The sequence below is a fragment of the Pelophylax lessonae genome (genome assembly GCF_965119305.1).
Source record: "Pelophylax lessonae genome assembly, chromosome: 8".
In the NCBI taxonomy this organism is placed as follows: Eukaryota; Metazoa; Chordata; class Amphibia; order Anura; family Ranidae; genus Pelophylax; species Pelophylax lessonae.
The window spans coordinates 39,230,015-39,255,090 of NC_138775.1; the positions used below are offsets into that span (position 1 = coordinate 39,230,015).

Below are 25,076 nucleotides of genomic sequence, written 5' to 3' on the forward strand. Positions count from 1 at the left end.
AGGAGTCTTCAGGAGAGGAGGAGGAGTTTTCTCAGCTAAGCACACTCTCCTGCATGCATGCTTGAGGTAAGGGCAGATAGATTCCAGGAAGTAAATGCTGCATGAATCATTTGCCCTTTCTCAAGATGTTCTCGGCCAGAAACGCTAGGGGGATGTTTTTCAAAGTGGTTTCTCAACAAATTAAAGCATGGAGATATGGATAGATGGGGGAGTTTGCACTGAATATTTAAAATGAATTAAATAGTGTTTTTGGTTTGTGGTGCTCAGTTGCATTAAAGAACCACTTTAACCACTGCCTTTTATTCTGTTAAATATACCATTGAAAGTGTTTTGTCATTTGTGCGCTAAGTGCAAAAAATCATATCAGCAATACAGGATGTCCTGTGCACTCCTCAGTCTTCTCAAGCACTTGTTATCTGCCCTTGCTGAGTCCTCTCGGAACTACGAAACACCCCCTCCCATGGTAAAGAGATGAGAAGAAGACTAAGTGCTCTGCAAACTTCCTGTTTTAAGGGACAATGCTGCTCCTCCATAGATATGCTACAGTGAGCGTTGTTACCCTGGCACAAAAAGTGAGTTACTGGCAGGATCACCAGTAATATAAGTATATATAAGTACTATAGGTATATACTTTTTTTTATTGAGTTTAGATATACATTAAAGTGTTACTAAACCCAGGAGTCTGCATTCACTATATCTGGTCTCCCACAGTACACAGAAGATAGAAATGCAATTATTTTAGCAAATATAAACTGCTAAATACCTTTTCTCCTCAGCAGTATATAGCAGTCTTGTGACTTGTATCAGTTCCTAGTAAAGCTTGTAGGAGGAGTTTTCATTCTCCCCCGATCCTCTGTCTGGACAGTGCTGATTGGCCCTGTGCTGACCACATGTACTCTCCAAAGAAAAAAAAAACTCTCTAGCAAAACACAGCAAACTGAGCATGTGCAGTCTGTCCCCTGGCTCTGTAAATATCGGGTTATTTTTTGGAGACAGTGGAAGAAGAGGAGGTTTAGAGAAGCAGGATCAAATCGCCTTTATATACAATGCAAAGGATTAACCCCTTAGGTCCCACAGTGAGTATAACAAGCATGCTTTACTGCATATACAGACTGATTTTACTGTTGTAGGTTTTAGTAACACTTTAAGGGCTCTTTCGCGCGGTCCGCCTCCGTAGGCGGATCCGTGTTGCTCAGCGGGGATCGATCCGCGATCCCCGCTGAGCCAGCGGGTAACAGCTCCGTCTCCGCTCGCAGAGCGGAGAGGGAGGTGTCTCAGCCCCCGCTGCCCTCTATGGGGGATCGGATGAGAGCGGACCGCCTGTCCGCTTTCATCAGATCCGATCCGATTACTGAACGGATGGAAAAATAGGGTTTCCATCCGTTCAGATTTCACAGACAGGATCGGATGCGGATGGTAGCGGGTGTCAGCGGAGGTGTCTCCGCTGACATCCGCTGCCCCATAGAGCTGCATGGAGGATCCGATCAGATCCGCCTAAAAAACTGACAGGTGGATCTGATTGGACCGCCCGTGTGAAAGAGCCCTTAATGTGGAATTCATCTCTTAGAAGGGGATAGTAGGAATGTCTCCTGTCTGTCAACCAGCGAGAGGTTGTCTTGTGTATATAACCTCGCATTATATAGGTTTTCGGGGCATTTTTGTTCTGCTCAGTTTTTCCCTTTAAATTCCACAAATCACATTCTCCTCATGCCCTTCCCATTGATGCCAGCTTCCCAGCTCAGCCGCCTTCCCACTGTTGCTGGCGGGCTGCCAATTCTTTGGTGGATTATCAAAGTTTGATCATATCAGAGCCCGGAGCGATGTCTGCACAGCGTGCGTGAGACCAGATCGCTCTTTGAAATCGTACAAGAGGAATCCCGACGCGCAGCTTCGCCGAGGACCTGTGTGACTATCGCATGTAGCTTTTTGAAGTTTATTACCTGAAAAACAAAAGGGAGAATTGCAGCTGATGATAGATAAGCAGCTTATTTAATGTCTAGGATGAATCGGAACATCTGGAAAAGCAAGGAGGAGAGCGTGTTATTCAGCTCAATCCATATAATACAGGAACAGTCGCGCATTTTGGAATTCTGCGTACAAATAGACAGAGGCGATTGTTATGTCCTTTACTGCCATTAAAGGGAAAGCATAGTTTGCAGCAGAGAAAATTGCTTGATTGTGTTGATGGGGGAATCCCTCCTGCAGATCCATTGTTTTTCCTGGGGTGGAGGATGCACAGGGAGCCGTCATGCCTGGGAGAATGCAGTGATTATTGTTAGCAGCTATAGCCGCTGACAATAATCACATGCAAAAATCAAACATGCTGGTTGTAACCAAGTCAAACAATGGATCGACTTTAATACAATCCTCCTCATGGATGGATCGAATTTCGGCATGTCCCTGCTGATCCGGCCATCTCTGGCCGGCTTTAGTTCCTATTTTGAGTTCTTAACCACTTACCGCCCGCCCGCCGTCATATGACGGCGGGACGGTGCGGCTATTATCCTGGGCGGACGTCATATGACGTGACCCAGTAAATGCACGGCAGGCGCGCGATCGCGGGCGCGCCGCCGTGCACTGCCGGTGTCGGCGTGTCCCCGGGACACAGCCGGTCACCGGCAGGGGGGAAACAGCCAATAGGCATGGCTGTTTCCCACGTGATCGGCTGTGTTCCAATGACACAGCCGATCACAATGGAGGCGGCCGGGAGATGACCGCGCATGCGCGATCGGGAGCGCGCAGCGCGGTCATGTCGGTGGCACTGTGTTCCGTAGGAACACAGCTGTCACCGGCGGTAGTAAACAGTCACTGACAGTGACTGTTTACTAAGTGATCGGCTGTGAATCCATTCACAGCCGATCACAAAATGTAAACACAGAGCAGTAACTGACTGTTACTAGCTCTTCTCTCCTCATACAGTTTCCAGTATGAGGGGAGAAGAGCTAGAAATAGTGAGTTACTGCTCTGTACACATGTAAAAAGTAAAATCACACTAAAATCACAGTAATAAAGGTCCCCCCAATGTCACCTGTCACCCAACAGTCACCTCATCAGTGCCCAGAAATTGACACCCATAACGTTCACATGTGAGCGCAGCGATCGCGGGCAAAATCACCGCGATTCTGCCCGCGATCCGGAAATCATTGCAAATTGCGGGACGCCTGTGCGTTGCCCGTGATTTGCAATAGCACCCCAAACGCTGTGCGATGTTGCCGCCATTTCCGCCTGCCGAATCGCAGTAACATCGCGCAAACATCGCATGACGCCCAAAAAAGTACAAGAGTTTCTTTGGGGCGTCATGCGTTGTTTGCGTGATGTTACCGCGATTCGGCAGGCGGAAATCGCAGCAACATCGCACAGCGGGCAACGCACAGGCGTCCCGCCATTTGCAATGATTTCTGGATCGCGGGCAGAATCGCAGTGATTCTGCCCGTGATCGCTACGCTCACATGTGAATGTAGCCTAAAGTTCACCGGTCACCAGAGACTGCCATCAGTACCGCCGTGCACCATCGCCCGTCACCTGTCACCCATCAGTGACCATCGCCCCGTCACCTGTCACCCCATCAATCACCGTCACCTGTCACCCCATCAGTCATCGTCATCTGTCACCCCATCAGTCATCGTAACCTGTCACCCCATCAGTCACCGTCACCTGTCACCCCATCAGTCATCGTCACCTGTCACCCCATCAGTCACCGTCATCTGTCACCCTATCAATCATCGTCACTTGACACCCCATCAGTGATCGTCACTTGTCACCCCATCAATCATCGTCACATGTCACCCGGTCAGTGATTGTCATCTGTCACCTCATCAATCATCGTCACCTGTCACCTCATCAATCATCATCACCTGTCACCCCATCAGTCATCATCACCTGTCACCCCATCCGTCATCGTCACCTGTCACCCCATCAGTCATCGTCACCTGTCACCCCATCAGTCATCGTCACCTGTTTGCCATATACATGCAATCACTTACTGACCGCCTAACGACTATATGCGTCGGCCATTAAAAGCTAAATACTGGGGTTATGGCAGAAGATAGCCCCCATAACCCCGGTATTTTTTGAAACGGCGGGCGGTCGGCTTTCAGATAAGGGTGGTCCCAGTGGCGGATTCGCCGCGGAATTACCCTTACGGTGCAGGGGAAGAGGTGCCCCCCCCCCTCCTGCCGCGTCCCAGACGTTTTCCCAGCTTACCGGACCCGCCGGCAGCGGGGAAAACTATCCGGTCCCGGATCCTCAGAGACAGGAAGTCGAGTGAGGGCAAGATGGCCCTCACTCAACTCTATGGTCTTGGAGGACCGGAGCTACGTCAAAAGATGTTGCCTAGCAACCGGTTTAAAGGGCCGCTTTTTTTTTTTGCTTTTTTTTTTTTCCTCTTTCAACAATTTTTTTTTTTTTTTTTCTTTTTTAGTGTAGTTGTGAGGTGTGAGGTCTTTTTGACCCCAGATCTCACAATAAAGAGGACCTGTCATGCCTATTTCTATTACAAGGGATGTTTACATTCCTTGTAATAGGAATAAAAATTATCAAAACATTTTTTTTTTTAAACTGTGTAAAAATAAAAAAATAATAAATAAAATAAATAGGAAAAAAAAAAAAAAAAAAAAATTAAAGCGCCCTGTCCCCGTTAGCTCGCGCGCAGAAGCAAACGCATACGCAAGTCCCGCCCACATATGTAAACGGTGTTCAAACCATACATGTGAGGTATCGCCGCGATCGTTAGAGCGAGAGCAATAATTTAAGCCCTAGACCTCTTCTGTAACTCTAAGCTAGTAACCTGCAGAAATTTTTAAAATGTTGCCTATGGGGATTTTTAAGTACCAATGTTTGGCGCCATTCTGTGAGCATGCGCAATTTTGAAGCATGACATGTTGGGTATCTAATTACTCGGCGTAACATTATCGTTCACATTATGGAAAAAAAATTTGCTAAATTTACTGTTTTCTTATTTTTTAGATCAAAAAAGTGATTTTTTTTCAAAAAAAATCGCATTTGGAAGACTGCTGCGCAAATATGGTGTGATAAAAAATATTGCAACGATCTCCATTTTATTCTCTAGGGTCTCTGCTAAAAAAAAATATATAATGTTTGGGGGTTCCAAGTAGTTTTCTAGCAAAAAAATGATTTTAGCTTGTAAACACCAAGTGTCAAAAATAGGCCCAGTCTTAAAGTGGATAAATGGACAACTTTGTGTAAAGCGCTACTTGGATGTTAAGCCTATGTATGTGGCCAGGCTGTGAAAAAGTGTTACACATGTGGTATCGCCATACTCAGGAGGAATAGCAGAATGTATTTTGGGGTGCAATTTTTGCTATGTACATGCTATGTGTTAGAAATATTGCATAAATGGACAGCTTTGTGTAAAAAAAAATGTGTTTTCATTTTCTTTCCACATTTTCCAAAAACTTGTGGAAAAAAATGACATATTCAAAAGACTCATTATGCCTCAAAAATTATACGTTGGGGTGTTTGCTTTCCAAAATGGGGTCATTTTATAGGGGTTTCCATTGTCCTGGTGCTCCAGGGCCTTCAAAAGTACGATAGGTTGTCAGGAAATTATATGTGAAATTTGTGCTCCTAGAATGCCGGACGGTGCTGGTTGGATGTTAGGCCTCTGTATGTGGCCAGGCTGTGAAAAAGTCTCACACATGTGGTATCGCCATACTCAGAAGGAGTAGTAGAATGTGTTTTGGGGTGTAGTTGCAAGTATACATGTGCTGTGTGAGAGAAATAACCTGTTAATACGGCAATTTGTAAAAAAAAAATAAAATAAAAAAAAAAATCTTCATTTTGCAAAGCATTGTGGGAAAAAATTACAACTTCAAAAAACTCACCATGCCCCTTATTAAATACCTTGGAATGTCTACTTTCCAAAAAGGGGTCATTTGGGGGGTATTTGTACTTTCCTGACTTTTTAGTGTCTCAAGAAATGAGATAGGCCTTCAGTACATCAGGTGTGATCAAGTGTGATCAATTTTCAATGATTCACACCATAGCTTGTGGACTCTATAACTTTCACAAAGACCAAATAATATACACTTACTTGGGTTATTTTTACCAAAGATAAGTAGCAGTATAAATTTTGGCCAAAATTTGTGAAGAAAAATTACTAATTTGCAAAATTTTATGACAGAAACAAAGAAAAATGCGTTTTTTCACAATATTTTCAGTCTTTTTTTATTTATAGCACAAAAAATAAAAAACCCAGTAGTGATTAAATACCATCAAAAGAAAGCTCTATTTGTGTGAAAAAAAGGACACAATTTTTGAATGGGTACAGTGTTGCATGACTGAGTAATTCTCAGTCAAAGTGTGAGAGCGCTGAAAGCTGAAAATCGGTCTGGGCAGGAAGGGGGTGAAAGTGCACTGTAGGTAAGTGGTTAAAGTGTTTACCTTAAAAGGCTGGTTTACCCAAAAGTAATATTTTAGTTAAAGGCAGAGCCCAGTGGGCTAAGTATGCCTTGGACACCAATTGGTCTCAATTTCTATCATTGCAAGTTCTGGATGTTCCTTCTATATTGTGTATGTTCCAACATCTCCGGTTTCATTATTTATTCCAGGTACTCCTATAGCGCTGTCAATTTTCGCAGTGCTTTATACATATATTGTACATTCACATTGTTCATAATGAAGACTTGTTTGAAAAAAGTAGACATGGAAAGCTGGAGTCTCTACCAATGATGTGCAGAACCAGGACCTCAGCATAGAGGTCTTACAAAGACATGGAAGAAACTGTCCAGAAGTTTAAAGTATTTCTTTTTCGTCCATTTAGGGTCACAGAAAGTCATTTATGGCACTTTTCCACTGCATGGAACCGAACGGTTCGGCTCGCTTTTGTGCTTTTCCACTGTTGGTACCGCATGGTACGGTGTAGGAACGGTTCGGTACGCTACGGCGACGCTTTTCCACTGCATGGAACCGAACGGTACGGCTCTCAAAAACAGTACCACCTCGATTGTGGTTCCAAGAGGTACCATACCCGGTACCATATCCCACAATCCTTCGCATGCAGTCACTACTAGCCACTGATTGGTCAGAGAATCCTACCCACCCCGTTGTTATCCCACCCACTTAACGTTAGTACTACTTTAGTGGAAAAGCAAACCGTACCGTAACTAACCGCTCCAACACCGTACCATGCTGTACCAGCAGTGGAAAAGCAAACCGGGCCAAGCAGAGCCGAGCCGGTACTTGCAGTGGAAAAGTGCCAATACTGTCAGTTTTTAGTGCCACCTGTAGGAGGATTGGACAAAATCGCAAACCGTGCCACCTGTAAGAGGATTGAACACTGTAGGTCATCTCTAGATAACCTCTCCTTCACCCAGTATGCCTGTTTTTTTGTCCTAGGAATACAGGGCTCTTCCCTGATAAGTCGAGCCCTGGTGAGGTGTTGTTTGCCAGGGCAATGTCCTACAGTACAGGGTTCTCCTCTCTTGACCCTTATAGTATCAGGTTTTTAGTGGCTTAGGGTCTTCCTACTAGACCAGCTATGATTGTCTGTCTTACAAGGAGTGTTTCCTAGGTCCCTTGCCTTGTATCTGTTTCTACCCTGGACTTGTTCCTTGTTACCTTGTTCTGATGCTGGTTCTTTCCTTCTTACTAGGGAATTTGTTGTTTTTCACCCCTTCAGGGTCAACAGCTTCTTTCCTGGCCTCTGGCTTTGTACTCCCCTCTGTGTTGAGGAATTCTTCTCTGGTTGGTAGCTATTTCTTCTGAGTCTGGGGTATTCGGTTGATTCTCTCATCTCACGCCCTTTAGAAAGGTATGCACCAATGAGTGTGTGGCCAACAGACATTGAAAGAAAACCGCCAAGGCCGAGACCTGTCCAGTAGGATGACCGGAATCTGTACAGCAGAGAGGACTGGAACAAATCATTCTGCCCACCTTAGAATGTCGGCTACTTCCTGAGCCGCCAGGACTGGTCTTGTACCCCCTTGGTGATTGACATAGGCCACAGCTGTGGCATTGTCCGCTTGAAACCGTACAGGACACACCTGGAGACGACGTGTCCAATGATTCAAAGTCTGATCGCTCGGAGTACATTGATCAGTATCCTGAACTCTTCCAGAGACCAGACCCCCCATGGCACATTCCGTGCTGAGGACGCCTCACCACCTGGATAGGCTGGCATCCGTGGTGACAACCATCCAGTACAGGGGAACAAAAGATTTTCCCTGACAAAGTGCCGGAGAATGAAGCCACCAAGCCAGGGACACTCTCGTACTCCGGATCAACAGGATCAGATTGTCCAGAGACTGAGGATCCTTGTTCCATTTCACCAGAATCTACTTTTGCAGAGATCTCGTGTGCAATGGAACTGCCTCAAGGGTAGACACCATCAGACCCAGCACCCGCATGCAAGTCCGAACAGATGACCGTCTGCTGAATAGCAGATCCTGAATTGCCTCCTGCAACTTTTGAAGTTTCTCCAGAGGAAGAAACACTGTGGCTGAGAACGAATCCAAAGTCAGGCACAGATAGTCCAGGCTTGTGGGCAGAACCAGAGCAGACTTCTGATTCATCACAGGAACAAAATAATAAAAAGAGGAAATATTTCCATTTAAAAAGAAAAAATTGCCAGGACCAGAGATCCCAGCAAGGAACTAGGTCATTGTTCCTTACTAGGCAGAAACTGAAGACCTATAGCAGGAAATTTGAGTATACCCCCAGGGACTGCCCCTATAGGCATGCTCAAGCTTTTTTCTCTGCCTAGTATCCTACTCCCTATAGGGGACAGTATAACCCTACGGTGAAGAAGATGAAGTGCTGTGTCCGTCAATGAACATCAGAGAAATGGATTTTATGGGAAGTCAAAAATCTAATTTTTCTGACTTTCACATTTTTATTTTTGGGTGAATGTATATCATTTTTATGGTCACATTAGGTCCATCTGAAACTGTAGTTTTTGATTTACATTGCTAGCATTGCTGGTTTGCATAGTAGCACCAGCAAGCTTCATTTAACTTTCAAGGATCTTAGAAGACAAACCTGTTAAGAACTAGGCTCCGTCCACACCCCAACTAAAGCCTTTCTCAGCTTAAGGCCCCTTTTACACTTGTGCGACCTGAAAGTCTCTTTTTTGCCGTGACTTTTCCGCAATTTTGACTGGACTTGAGCAATGCCTGTGTAATCTTGAGGTCTATGGACCTTAAGTCTCATCAAAGTCGGACCAAAGTAGTGCAGGAACTTCTTTGAAGTCGCTGCAACTTGAAGTCATACAGATATGAACGGTACTTATTGGAAATCATGGAGTACGACTTGTCATGCGACTTTGCAGTCCCAATTCACAGGACAAGTCGCACATGTGTGAAGGGGCCTTATACTGAGCAGCCTGGCCACGCCCCCTTTCCTAGACTATCCATAGCATTACATGGGGTATTCAACCTCAGCTGCCTGTCCACGTTCTTGAGAATATAGTCCAAGTAACTCTACTGGCACTTCCTCAGGATCCATTCAAAATCAAGTAATTGGGTGGACTTGCACTTTAGACCCCTTTCCCATTTGTGCAGCTTGTCATGCAACTTTGGACATCAGAGTTGCACGACATGTTGTTTCCCATGTTTTCCAATTATACCCATTCATATATGCACAACTTAGGCCACTTTCACACTTGTGCGACTTGTTCTGCGACTTGGAACTGTAAAGTTGCATGACAAGACGTACTCAATGATTTCCAATGAGTACCGTTCATATCTGTGCGACTTCAAGTTGCAACGACTTCAAAGTAGTCCCTGCATTACTTTGGCCGGATTTTAATGCGTTTTGAGGTCCATAGACATAGGCATTGCTTCAAGTCCAGTCAAAATCGTGTGACTTTTAGGTCGCATAAGTGAGAAAGGGTCCTAAAAGTTGCAGGAACTTCAAAGTAGTTCACGCACCACTTTGGCCTGACTTTAATGCAACTTGACGGCCATAGACTTCAATGTTAACCCTCAGAAGTTGCATGAAAGTCATACCTGAATGTTATACTATGTAACTTGCGTGCACCAGTTGTCCATTAAAACTGGTCAAAGCCAAAGTCGTATCCAAGTTGCACCCATCCAAAGTTGCACTCCAAAGTCGATGCAACTTTGGAGTCGAAAGGGATCTTAAGAGAATTAATATGACTGTTTTGTTTCTGCAGAAAGTTGCAGGACCCCAGTAAAATCTTTGCACTGTTATTAGTATTTCTCCTTAGGGGTGAGGACTTTTTTTCATGCAGCAATTCCAGTGTTTGCATTATGTTTTATATAAGGTCAACCTGAGTTTTTATTGTTTTTTGCGGTTTACATAAGAAAAGCAGGAGAAAAAAAAAATGAAGAGAGACGTAATTACTTCCAGCCCTTGCGAGGGACTTGTGTTTCCATTGAAAAGCAGTGGCGGCTTTTAATTGAATGGCTCCGGGAATCACAGAAGGGTTATCGCAATGATAAGATATGGCAACACAAGGGTGATGAAACTGCTAAAGATTGAACGAGGTCATGAACCCATGATGTTGGGCAAGCATTGAATCTTTAACCACTGCTTCATGCAACCAATAAAAAAATGGTCAGCTGCCAACACTATACAGCAAAACCCTTGACTGAGCGAACATCAAAAAGCCCACTTTATTTATTTTGCTAGGCTTACCCGATGATCAGCAGACGCCTGATGTGTGTGATCGCATTGGATCAATTGAAGTAAAAACTGGTTCAGATGTATCTACCATAAAGTGATTTTACCTTCAAAGAAGCAAATCTGTGATTAAAGTCCAGTATGGGTGGACCCGGTTCTGGTCCTAGGCTGTTACCCCCCCCCCCCCCTACACAAGGAAGCTTTTGCCAGATGGTATGTTCTTGAAAGTGTATAGAGGAGTGCCTGATACAAAAGTTGATCCCACCTAAAGGACCTTAATTATGAAGAGCGTCTGCAAACGCTTGATTTATTCTCCCTGGAGAAGAGACGCCTGAGGGGGGACATGATAGCAATTTTTAAATATCTCAATGGGGATCTCAGCATAGAAAAAAAGCTGTTCAGTTGAAGGGATTGCATGAGGACTCGAGGGCATACAATGCGGTTAGAGGAGAAGCGTTTTAACCTCAGGCAACGGGGCGGGGGGGGTTCTATACTGTTAGGGCTACAAGATTGTGGAATTCTCTACCACAAGAGGTGGTTTCCAGGGGAAGTATGGTGGCTTTCAAAAGACTCTTAGACGTACATTTCAAGGATCAGAACATTCAGGGCTATGTGAGATGATTACAGCCACACACACCTACACAGGTTGAACTGGATGGACTATTGTCTTTATTCAACCTCACCTACTATGTAACTATGTAACCTAAAGGACTTTTTCAAACATTTAATGGTTAGGAGTAGTGATCAACCTATTATCGGCAAAGCCGATATATCGAGGGCCGATCTGCACTTTCCCCGATATATCGGAATCGGCCACCAAGGTGACCGATATTGCCGATATTTCGAGAAAGTGCTTGTACTGGAGTAATGCCTGCAGCTAGAGGCATCACCCTGGTACTGGCGTCCATAGCCGATGGTCGGCTGTCTTGTAATGACAACCGATGCGGCTCCCTTGGTAGAAGGGAGATGTGCTGGATGCTTTGGACTTCCACCAAAGGGAGCACTTGGTAGAAGGGAGATGTGCTGGATGCTGTGGACCTCCACTAGAGGGAGCACTTGGTAGACAGGAGATGTGCTGGATGCTGTGGACCTCCACTAGAGGGAGCACTTGGTAGAAGGGAGATGTGCTGGATGCTGTGGACCTCCACTAGAGGGAGCACGTGGTAGAAGGGAGATGTGCTGCATTCTGTGGACCTCTACTAGAGGGAGCACTTGGTAGACGGGAGATGTGCTGGATGCTGTGGACCTCCACTGGAGGGAGCACTTGGTAGACGGGAGATGTGCTGGATGCTGTGGACCTCCACTAGAGGGAGCACTTGGTAGATGGGAGATGTGCTGGATGCTGTGGACCTCCACTAGAGGGAGCACTTGGTAGATGGGAGATGTGCAGGATGCTGTGGACCTCCACTAGAGGGAGCACTTGGTAGAATGAAGATGTGCACCACCAGTGGTGGCCTGAAGCAGCAGCAGCACTACAAAATGTAAATTGGAGTCAGGAGACTGCAGACTATGGCGATAGTGGGGGGGGGGGGGGACTCTGATCTCTGTTAGTAAAGTACCAAGTCATTTTAGTTTCTTCTGCAGCTTGCAGAAACATTGACAGCTGAAGGAACAGTACATAAAGTGTAGATATTCTCTTTTTTTTTTAACTTTGTATTATTAATTTCTACTTGTCTCAGCAGCTTAAAGCATGTCAATATGATGTATTACCTTTGCTGTAAAATTTCTGCATCCAGTGATAGTGCCTGCAGCCTCCTGACTCTGAGAACATCCTGCTGTGAACAATCTGCTCCCCGGGGATAGGTTGTACTTTCAGCTTTGTGCGGAGCAGGTACCTCTCCTGTCTCTAACCAACATTCTCCAGTGGTGGCCAGTTTTGCTACTGGAAACGGGATTTATTCTCAGTTAAGGTATCTTATCAATTTGGCATTTTTTACAGGCTGCAGGGACTAGAACGATCGTTAATGTTTATTGAAACTGCAAATCCTAACTGTAGAGTACAGGACACAGGCAGGATAGTCATAGACCCTGGGTTATTGGCTGCCACCTTCAGATGACTGGACACTGGCAAAGCTTTTCTTGATATGCCCCCTCGGTGTACCCTTATGACACGATCAACATGTATAAATACGTAAGGGGTCTATATAGTGAACTTGGTGTTGCGTTATTCACTTTAAAGTCATCACAGGGGACAAGGGGGCATTCTTTACGTGTAGAGCAGGGGCCTCCAAACTGTGGGCGGGATGTGGCCCTTTGTTTGCCTTTATCCGGCCCTTGGGGCACTATTCCTCCTACTGACACTGATGATGGGGCATGATTCCTTCCACTAAACACCAGTGATGGGAGTACATTTTCTCCCACTAACACCAATTATGGGGAACTATGCCTCCCACTGATACCAATGAGGAACTATTCCTCCCACTGACACCAACAATGGGGCACTATTCCTCCCACTGACACCAACAATGGGGCACTATTCCTGCCACTGACATCAACGATGGGGCACTATTTCTTCTGGTGACACCAACAATAAGGCACTATTCCTCCCATTGACACCAATGATGGGATACTTATTCCTCCCACTGACAATAATTATGGGGCACTATTCCTCCCACTGACACCAATTATGGGGAACTATCTCTCCCACTGACACCAATAATGGGGCACTATTCCTCCCAGTGACACCAATGATGCGGCACTATTCCTCCCACTGACACCATTAATGGGGCGCTATTCCTCCCACTTACACCACCACCACCTTCAACTGACCAGCAAGCCTATGGCATTTTCTACTCCCACTTGCCTCAGTCCAGCCCCCCCCCCCTAAAGTCTGAAGGGCAGTAAACTGGCTCTTTGTTTCGAAAGTTTGGAGACTGTTGGTCTAGAGGAAAACAGATTTCATCTCCAAATACGGAAAGGTTTCTTCACAGTAAGAGCTGTAAAAATGTGGAATAGACTCCCCCAAGAGCTGGTTCTGGCCAGCTCAGTAGATTGCTTTAAAAAAGGATTGGACTCTTTCCTGGACACACATAATATAACTGGGTACTAATATTTTTAGGTAAAGTTGATCCGGAGAATATCCGATTGCCTCTCAGAGAATCGGAAAGGAATTTTCCCCCTGCTGTAGCAAATTGGATCATGCTTTGCTGGTGGTTTTTTTTTTTTTTGCCTTCCTCTGGATCAACTGTGGGTATAGGGTTGTGTATATAGGTTTGTTTGCTCCCCCCCCCTTTTATTGGTTGACCTAGATGTGTAATTTTTCAACCTGAACAACTATGTAACACTACCCCGCTCCATCTTACCTCAGTTTTTTTTGCTATTGTCCTTAGCCGATGAACCTGATCTCCCTCCTCTCATCTATGGACAAGTTTTTCTATGCCTAACCACTTCAATACCGGGCACTTTTACCCCTTCCTGCTCTTTCCTACCCCTTCCTTTCCAGCCCAATTTTCAGCTTTCAGCTCTGTCACACTTTGAATGACAATCGTGCGGTCATGCAACACTGTGCCCAAACTAGATTTTTTATCATTTTACTCATTTTAAATACTAGGTATTTAATAACCACTGATTTTTTTTTTTTTTTGATAAATACTGAAATTTTGAATAAAAATAAATACATTTTTATTTTTTCGTTTCTGTTATAAAACGTTGCAAATAAATTAGGCCAAAATGTATTCTACTCTATTTCTTTGGTGAAAATACCCTAAATCAGTATATCTTATTTAGTCTGTGTGAAAGTTATACAGTCCACAAACCATGGTGTGTGTGTGTGTGTGTATATATGTGTATATATGTGTGTATGTATGTATATATATATGTATATGTGTATGTATGTATGTATGTATGTATGTGTGTATGTATATATGTATATATATATATATATATATATATAATGTGTGTGTGTGAAAATGTATCATTATCAATCCTTGTGTACTGACGGGGCCTCTTTTCTTTAGGCCTGAAAATGCCAGGACAGTATAAATACTCCTTTTTTAAAATTGTAATTTTTTTGTCATAATTGTTTGGAAAATGAACATATTAAAAAAAAAAAAAGTCAATTTTTTTTTTTTTTTTTTTACGTACTGTCACCAGTGCACTACAGCATCATCATATAACTGGTGTGGCGGTGATCAGGGACACTGACTGATAACAGTAAAAAAAAAATAATGTTTTCCTTTTTTTTTTTTCAACTCACTGTGACCAGAGCAATATAATATGTCACCTTAGTAACATTGTACTACTCTGGGGAGGTGATCAGGATTTTTTTTTTTTTTTTTTTACACATAATGATTGCTTATAGCAGTACATTTCATTGCTATAAGTAAGCATTTTACAGGCCAGGGCTAATCACATGGTAAAGATGGGCTGTGATTGGCCCTGTCTGTACCATGTAACCACACTGATTAATCACAGCTAGCAACACAATTGTGCACAATGGATGACAAGAAAGAAAGCCATCCATTGTTTACAACTATCACGTGACCTGCTGTGATTGATCAATTTTTATGGATATCTCCTGATTTTTTTTCTTATCATCAAAGGAAAACTGGCCCAAAATAGTATCTTATAGTAAAAAAAAAAAAAAATCATTTTTTTTTGTATGTTTCTTATTACTACCATAACCTACCACCAAAGAACAACTCAACATAAATTCTCCTGCTCCGGACGATTGTGGTGATTTCCCATATGTGTATGTTATCTGTTGTATATGTAAGCCCATAAACGATAGTGCGCATTTTGCTTTTTTTTTTTTTTTTAATCCTACCTAAAACACGCTGACAGTATATAGCAAACACAAATCTCCTGTGCTTAACAGTGGGCCCAAAAATGTGGTTGTTGTCTAAATTCTCCTCCTGGCTTGCCTGTATATGACTCGCCTTGCTGCCATCAAAAGACTAGGGAAGTCTGTATATTCTGAAATCACAAAACAGAGGGGGTCTGGTGCCTTATCCTCAATATAAGTCATTAATCGGTAAAAACTGTAAGAGTTAGGCTCCTTTCACACTTGTGCGACTTGTCCTGCGATTTGGGACTGCAAAGTTGCATGACAAGTCGTATCCCACGATTTCCAATGAGTACCGTTCAAATCTGTGCGACTTCATGTCGCAACGACTTCAAAGTAGTCCCTGCACTTTGGTGCAATTTGAGGTCCATAGACCTAGGCATTGCTTCAAATCCAGTCAAAATCGCGGCAAAACCGTGCGACTTTTAGGTCGCACAAATGTGAAAGGGGCCTTACACTCCCAAATTGACACTTGCGTCACAGCTTTTCAGAAATAGACAGCAGCTTGAGATCCACGATACATCATATCACATAGCGGATACAATTCCAGCAGTACAGCAGGCTTATGCTTTCGGGGACTTGCCGCTTCCTCAGAGCCGACAAGACTAGGTCTTGCTCTCCCAACAAATTTTTAGGTGTTTGGGCGATTAACATGGAATACATTTATGTACACTATGTGTATATGCACTTAATAATTGGTCAGGAATTGTTGCACACATGTCACCAATTGTGCTTCTATCTGTGATATGTGTAGCACCCTCCTAGGTAGGTGCTAGTGAGAGAGTGTGGTTTTTGGCTCTGTCTGCCTATCGGAGGAGCAGGTCTGTATTGCAGCAGGATCTGTCAGTGAGGTCTGCTCACGGTGCTCAGTTTTAATTCATTATGTCTGCAGAATCTTTCACACTGGTCCAATAGGGAGGCATGTTGGACAGTGGGAGGAAACCTGACAAATGGATGTATAGGCTTTGGTACAGTCCTGATGATTGGCAGGTCGCCTCTGTGCATTCTGAGATACTGTATAAAAGCCAAGAGCACATATACTGCAAGGTCTTTGGCTGGAGAGCAGAGTCCCGGAGGGAGGGGGCGGCTGCCTCCTCCTCTGTAGCAGTGGCACGTGGTCGCAGGAGGTCATCCTGAAGGCCGAAGGAATAGATGAGAGGAGCTGAACCCAGAGGTTCAGGAGAGCAGACTGAAGGGGTTAACACTGGAGACCCGGGAAAAACAGTATCGTGAGTACAGGGACTTGTGTCAAGGGGCCTGACCTGGGGGGGGGGGGCCACCCCACGTGTAGGATCGTCAGAGGACGGGTGTCGGCAGTAGAGAGAGAGTATGCTGAGAAGAGCGTCCTGAAGACAATCAATAGTTCACCAAGTCATCTAAGGAAAGAGACTTAATTCTAATTCACCTTTAGTGGCAGGGTGAATCAAGAGCCTGGCTGTATCTGAAGATAGGAGTCCTCAACCAACTGTGCATAGTTACTTTGGAGTATCCCACTATTCCCTTCTCCCATCCCTAATTTATCAAATAAAATACAAAACAACTACATATCCCTGGACGGATTATTGACTGAGCTAAGAAGTAAAGTGATAGACTGTGAATGTCAACGTTGCCATTGGTAACCCAGGGGGACCCGTAAATGTGAGATCCAGCCGTCCTCAAGGGGGCAGTGTTGCATATGAATTGTAAATGTTTATTTTTTAATTTTACGTCTATTATGCATATGTATAGTGCTGCACTTTTTTAGTTTTTATAACATATGTATTTGGTATTTGGACTCTCTTGCTGGCAGCTTTACAAGGTGGTTCATAAACATTGGTCATGACTGCCTCTGAAAAGAGTTGGTATACAGTAGATGCTAACCAGAAGGAGACTGAGCCGGTAGAAGCTGCCTCCTTTCTCCTGCGTCACTTTGTGTAGCAGAGCAGGGGGAGAGGTTTTCTCTGATGAGTGTCTGGACACACCCAGCAAAGGGACATCTATTTATTCGAGGCACTGTGCCCACGTGTGGGTGACAAATGCGTATGGCCCTGTGTCTTCTGCAGTGGCGGCTGGTGATCAAAATTTTTGGGGGGGGCGCAAAAAGAAAAATGTAATAGGTATTGCTTTGTGGCAAAAAACGCGGTAAATTGCGTGACTTAACAAACAATCATTAGGTTGGTTCAAGATTGACCAGCGTGTCCCCATTCAATGCACAGTGTCCAGCATGTCCCCCATCAATGCACAGTGTCCAGCATGTTCCCCATCAATGCACAGTGACCAGCATGTCCTCCATCAATGCACAGTGACCAGCATGTCCCCCATCAATGCACAGTGACCAGCATGTCCTCCATCAATGCACAGTGACCAGCATGTCCTCCATCAATGCACAGTGACCAGCATGTCCTCCATCAATGCACAGTGACCAGCATGTCCTCCATCAATGCACAGTGACCAGCATGTCCCCCATCAATGCACAGTGACCAGCATGTCCCCCATCAATGCACAGTGACCAGCATGTCCCCCATCAATGCACAGTGACCTGACCAGCATGTCCCCATCAATGCACAGTGATCTGACCAGCATGTCCCCATCAATGCACAGTGACCTGACCAGCATGTCCCCATCAATGCACAGTGACCTGACCAGCATGTCCCCATCAATGCACAGTGACCTGACCAGCATGTCCCCATCAATGCACAGTGACCTGACCAGCATGTCCTCATCAATGCTCTGAGATCTCGGATCTGCTTACCTGCTGTGCCCATTATAAAGGGTCTTCCACTATCCCTGCTCTTAAATCCTGGGTCTGCATACCTGCTGTGCGCATTGAGGGGCTCCCTCCCGTCCCTGCTCTGAGATCTTGGATCTGCTTACCTGCTATGGCTAATATAAGGAATTGCCATCATCCTAGTGCTGAGTGCCTGGGTCTGCACCTCATCCATACCCATTTAGGGATTACCAGCATCCCCGTGCTGTGTTCCCGGGTCTGCACACCTGTTTGTGCCTATTATGAGGGGCTTCCGCTATCCCTGCACTGAGATCCTGGGTCCGCATACCTGCTATGCCGAATAAAGAATTGCCATCATCCCAATGCTGAGTGCCTGGGTCTGCACACCATCCATACCCATTTAGGGATTTCCATCATACCCCCCACTGCGTTCCTGGGTCTGCACACCTGCTGTGCCCATTATGAGGTGCTTCCACTATCCATATTGTATTTTTTAAATTTATTTTATGGAGAACATATCGGGTTTAGCCAGAACACACAAATATGGATGGGAAGGCCCAGGTGGACAGGAGCAGAGCCATGGATTATGGAAGAGAGAGCTTACCATCGCAGTATCCAAACGGGTGACCCATGGTCCACCTATAACTAATATTAAGAAAAGAATAACTCCCCTAAAATAGAAGGCAGCGCTTATTCCACTTTCTATGCCTGGCACAGTGTTTTGAGCTAATGAAGAGTTACGTGGACATCTCCTCCCGAGCCCCATTGTGTTTAGTATAACACAATTGAAATATTCATGTAACAAGCTCCGAGCCTCCGCACTGCTGATGTGGATTTAATTTTTAATCTGCGGTAAATGCAGCCTTGTTCACAGGCGGGATACGTCCCTGAAAATGTCTAATCGCCTCCTTTAAGGTCTCACGTATCACCAGCTTTCTCTGCAATCGGTGGTGACCATACATCACACCCCCACCCCCATGTCAGCACCGAATTTCTGGGAAACCGGCTCATTAATCATTTTTTAAAGGGCAGCTCCGTGCACGTCTTCTATAAATACCACATGTTGCTTTGCTGGGATGTGTTTCGCGAAGAGGAAAATAAATAGATCCGCGAGCGTCTTAATGATTTTATGTTACCAGATTGCCTATGCACGGGTTATTACACACCGTGGTTTTGTTGATGTCGTTTATCTTGAAGCTCCGTGTTACCAGCGCAGGTTATCAACGTCCTTGTGTCATATGGCATTAAAGTCCCAGCTGTGCTTTTATTTGGGGGTAGAAGAAGGCCTCTTAAAGTGAACCTTTTGAGGAGAGCAACGTGGGAGCCATTTTTTCTAAGGTTAAAGTGGTTGTAAACCCTTAAATATACCCAGTGAAGTGACTGTCCTCAGGTGATACACAGAGATGATACAAATCCTCCTAAATAAGTTGTACCTGTTTATCTGCAGTCTTCTCTTCTCCACATCCAATACAATTCAGAATTGATAAAGCTTGGCTGAGCTGTTTGAAAAAAAGGGGGTGCAGAGCTGAATTTACACTCTACAGAGCTCACTGAAGAGAACTCTAAGAACTGATTGGGGGGGGTGGGGGGAAGGGGCACGCCCCCCTTTGCACAGCACCCAGGAACAAAGCTGTGGCTGTCAATCACAGGCTGTGTGGTGGAGCTCCCTCCCCTGTCACCGTTTTTTCTTTTGGTGTGAGAAGTGATTTTATGCAGATGGAAGAGGAACAAGGCAGCAGACAGAAATGACACTTAGTGCTCTGGATTAAGATAAGTACACACTATAGAGGGAGTATGCTTTGTTCATTTTTCATGTCTGAGGTTTACAACCACTTTAAGGGATTATAGTGCTAATCCTGGCTCCACCTGCTAGTGAGTCACTAAACAAACATGGAGGACCATGCATGTTTGTTCTGCGTCAGTGACTCACCAGCCTACACCTTTAAAAATACATTTTGCAACCGCAGCATTCATATTTATGTCCAGACATGTTCTCTTTAAAGCTGAGGTTTGTTTATCTTCTTCCTTTCCTGGTTCCTTTCCCCCCTCATTCATTTTTCTTTTTATTACATACCCAGTACTTCATCACTGGGTCTCTGTTCTTCTCTAGGTAATGCAGTAAGACTTTGACTGGTGGGAGGAGCTTGCAGGATGCTGTACATGGCTTCCTGAAAACAGAAAGCTGTGGTAATGTCACCGTGTAATTCTGAGCGCCTGTGATTTGAAACAACGGAAATCCAATGAATGAAAGGGGTGGGCCGACGACAGACTGGCTGGGGAGGAAGGAGCTAGATGATGCTACATACCTTCAAGCCGTGAACTGTGGTGGGCCCAGTTATTGCAGCTTCTAATGCACACTGTGAAAAGCTGTGGCGGACCGTCTATTGGGGGCGCAGGGACTCCGCCCCCCCCGCCCCATCCACGCGTCCGGCCCCCTAATCTACATGCAGGGCGCCGGACGCATGGATTCCAACGGGGGTTTTTTTTTTTTTTGAAGCACGTGATTACAGTCAGAGGCTCTAATAGGCTTCAAAAAAGGGTGGGCTTGGGGCGCAGAGCACTGCACTTTGAGCCCACCCAGTTGTGTGACAATAGCAAATTAATTATTTTTTTCATCATTTTAGGCCATTTTGTATTCTGCTACATATTTTTGGTTAAAAAAAAAAAAAAAAAAAATCACAATAAGCGTCTTTTGCACAAAAGTTATCACATCTACAAACTAGGGGAAGGATTTATGTCATTTTTTAATTTTTATTATTTTTTTTTTTTTACTAGCAATGGCGGCAATCTGCGATTTTTAGCAGGACTGCGAAATTGCAGTGGACAGATTGGACCCCTAACTGACATTTTTGACACTTTTGGGGGTACCAGTGACATTACTACAGTAATCAGTGCTAAAAATATGCACTGTTATTGTATTAATGACACTAGCAGGGAAGGGGTTAACCCAGGGGTGATCAAAGGGTTAAATGTGAGCCTAGGGCAGTGAAGGCGATCCTTGGCACCCCCAGATGTTTTGGAACTACATTTCCCATGATGCTCATGCACTCTGCAGTGTAGTTGAGCATCATGGGAAATGTAGTTCCAAAACATCTGGGGTGCCTAGGTTCACCATCACTGGCCTAGGGGGTGTTTTCTAACTGTATGGGGGAGGGACTTGTGGAATCAACACAGAGACCTGTGATCCTAAATAGAAGGATCACAGGCGCTCTGTGATTATTCCAGAGAGAAGAGCAGTCAGCTGTGTTTACAACAGCAGATCGTCGTTCTCTCTCAGTGGGGAGTGATCGCGGGTGCCCAGTGGCAATCGCGGCCGCCAATCCAGTGGATCGGCTTCTCTGCTTCCTAATGGGGGCAGGCGCGCACCCCCAGGTGCGTTCCTGTGAACCGACGTACCCATACGTCGGTTCACGCAGTCGAGCCAGCCTGTCGCAGTATATCTGCGGTAGGCGGTGGGCAAGTGGTTAGTAGGGACCAATGGTCCTTCATTTCTAAACCACTGTTTAATGCTGCATTTTGACAAAGAATTTCATTCTGCATTTGTTCATGTTCTATACAGTCTTCTTGATTACGCTAATGTGTGGTCTTGCCCCCATCCGGACACTGCACCCAATAAGGCCCCTTCCACACTTGTGCAACCTAAAAGTGGCACCATTTTGCTGTGACTTGAAGCAACGCCTATGTCTATGGACCTCAAAACGCATTAAAATCGGCCCAGTGCAGGGACTACTTTGAAGAAGTTGTGCCTTGAAGTCATACAGATGTGAACGGTACTCATTGGAAATCATGGAGTACGACTTGTCATGAGACTTTGCAGTCCCAAATCACAGGACAAGTCGCACAAGTATGAATGGGGCCTAAGGGGTGTCGGGATGTCCCAGGGGCGCAACCGGCACTACTAGTAAATGACAGAGTTCCTCATACTTATTGTTTCTTAGAGTTCTGTTTTCCTTTACCTGTATGGTTTGTACTGACTATGTTGGATTATGCACCAATGTCAACCCTGCACTCTGCATAGCGTACTCCTGAACCCTGCACTCTGCATATCGTACTCCTGAACCCTGCACTCTGCATAGCCTACTCCTGAACCCTGCACTCTGCATAGCCTACTCCTGAACCCTGCACTCTGCCTAGCGTACTCCTGAGCCCTGCACTCTGCCTAGCGTACTCCTGAGCCCTGCACTCTGCCTACCGTACTCCTGAACCCTGCACTCTGCCTAGCCTACTCCTGAACCCTGCATTCTGCATAGTGTACTCCTGAACCCTGCACTCTGCCTAGCCTACTCCTGAACCCTGCACTCTGCATAGCGTACTCCTGAACCCTGCACTCTGCATAGCGTACTCCTGAACCCTGCACTCTGCATAGCGTACTCCTGAACCCTGCACTCTGCATAGCGTACTCCTGAACCCTGCACTCTGCATAGGGTACTCCTGAACCCTCCACTCTGCATAGCGTACTCCTGAACCCTGCACTCTGCATAGCGTACTCCTGAACCCTGCACTCTGCATAGCGTACTCCTGAACCCTGCACTCTGCATAGGGTACTCCTGAACCCTGCACTCTGCATAGCGTACTCCTGAACCCTGCACTCTGCCTAGCGTACTCCTGAACCCTGCACTCTGCATAGCGTACTCCTGAACCCTGCACTCTGCATAGCGTACTCCTGAACCCTGCACTCTGCATAGGGTACTCCTGAACCCTGCACTCTGCATAGCGTACTCCTGAACCCTGCACTCTGCATAGCGTACTCCTGAACCCTGCACTCTGCATAGCGTACTCCTGAACCCTGCACTCTGCATAGCGTACTCCTGAACCCTGCACTCTGCATAGGGTACTCCTGAACCCTGCACTCTGCATTGCGTACTCCTGAACCTTGCACTCTGCATTGCGTACTCCTGAACCTTGCACTCTGCATTGCGTACTCCTGAACCTTGCACTCTGCATTGCGTACTCCTGAACCTTGCACTCTGCATAGCGTACTCCTGAACCCTGCACTCTGCATAGCGTACTCCTGAACCCTGCACTCTGCATAGCGTACTCCTGAGCCCTGCACTCTGCATAGCGTACTCCTGAACCCTGCACTCTGCATAGTGTACTCCTGAACCCTGCACTCTGCATAGCGTACTCCTGAACCCTGCACTCTGTACATAGCATAACCCTGAGTTCTGCACTCTCTACGTAACGTACTCTTGAACCCAGCACTTCTTAAATATCACACCCCAGATACAACTGGCCCTTTTAGGGAAACTATACTACTAATGCGGACTGCGATGAAATGGAGTTTGACACCCCTGGTGTAATGTGTAAGAGGCTCCAAAAGATGACCCTATCCTTTAATTATGGTAAAAACTTGATGCAACATCATTCTGGCCTAGGTGGGATATGAGGAAATGCAAGCAGGTTTCTGCTGATAAAGTAAAATGCCACCCAAAATAAAAAAAGACATTTGAACCGTGTAACAGGAAAGGGGGTAGGGTTAAAAGGAGGCTATAGGATAACATTTTGAGTGAGGGATCGCTTTAAATCTCCAGCCTGCTCATTACCATTGCATGTAAAGGAGAGCTAAGTAAAGTTTTTCAGTGCTGAAGTTTTTGGAAAAGAGTATGAAAAAGCTAAGCAGTTATTTCTTTTTTTTTTTTTTAAGTTATGCTATATGAATTAAAACATGTAGCCAATATAAGGTAGGCGTTATTTCAACGTGGCTGCAAAAGTAGGAATACACATTATTGTGCCCCCTAGTGGCTGTTTTAGGCCGCTAAAGCTCAGCTAGAGGAAGAATGCGCACTGTGAACACGTGCAGTTTGAACAGTCTGAAACGGCCAATAGGGGGCGCATTATTGTGATATTCAGCCTGTCCTGCAGACAGCAGGATGGAGAGGGAAGAGGGGCCAGTGGTGTTTCAGGACAGACCCTCCAACACCTGCATTGGTTCTGGGAGAACCTTCACCATTTACAAGGGTGCTCTGGTATTTACTATTCATTGACTAGGGAGTTGCATAGATGGATTTTGCTCAACCTTCACGAGAATGAACTTTCACTTTAATTGAAATGTATTCTTTGAAATGTATTTGAAGGTAGAGTAACACTTTAGCATTTTACTTTCTATCATACAGAACTACAAGTCGGTCAAGGAAGTCTTGGTGTCTTTTGGGAGACGTGTGTTATGCTATCCGCTCTACAGGAACTTCTGCCTGGTGACCAAGGCTATCCAGGATCTCATTTCGTTGATCAGATTGGGTATGATTTCTTTTTAATTTTTACTAGTTTGCTTGACCAATTGAACATTTAAAGCAGTAATTAACCCAAAACCAAAAATGTATTACCGTATATACTCGAGTATAAGCTGACCCGAATATAAACCGAGGCACCTAATTTTACAACAAAAACTGGGAAAACGTATTTACTCGAGTATAAGCCTAGGGTGTGAAATGCAGCAGCTACTGGACCCAACTGGACCACCACGAGACCCAAAACAGGGGCTGCAGGCATGGTGCAGGGGCTGCTGACATGGTACAGGAGATGCAGGGCTGTAGGCATGGTACAGGAGATGGTACAGGAGATGGTTCAGGCATGGTATGGGAGATGGTACAGGCATGGCACAGGAGATGGTACAGGCATGGCATAGGCATGGTACAGGAGATGGTACAGGAGATGCAGGGCTGCGGGCATAGTACAGGAGATGCAGTGCTACGGGCATGGTACAGGAGATGGTACAGGCATGGTTCACGAGATGGTACAGGCATGGCACACGAGATGGTACAGGCATGGCACACGAGATGGTACAGGCATGGCACATGAGATGGTACAGGCATGGCACAAACATGGTACAGGAGAGGCAGGGCTGCGGGCATGGTACTGGGGCATGGTGCAGGAGAATCTCCAGTACCATGCCCGCAGCACTGCATCTCCTAAGGAGATGCTGCGGAGGAGTCTCACTTACCTTTCGGTGAGGCGCCTTACATTTAAAAATGGCGCCGCCCGGCG

General features: G+C 45.4%; 1 protein-coding gene across 1 annotated transcript in view; it reads left to right on the forward strand.

The window, feature by feature from the left end:
• SHQ1 (SHQ1, H/ACA ribonucleoprotein assembly factor) overlaps nucleotides 1–25,076 on the forward strand; it is a 197,045-nt gene that overhangs the window by 111,702 nt on the left and 60,267 nt on the right. The window contains exon 9 of the mRNA XM_082266435.1: nucleotides 24,206–24,329. Coding sequence (XP_082122561.1) covers nucleotides 24,206–24,329 — 124 coding nt within the window. The remainder of the gene's footprint in view (nucleotides 1–24,205; nucleotides 24,330–25,076) is intronic.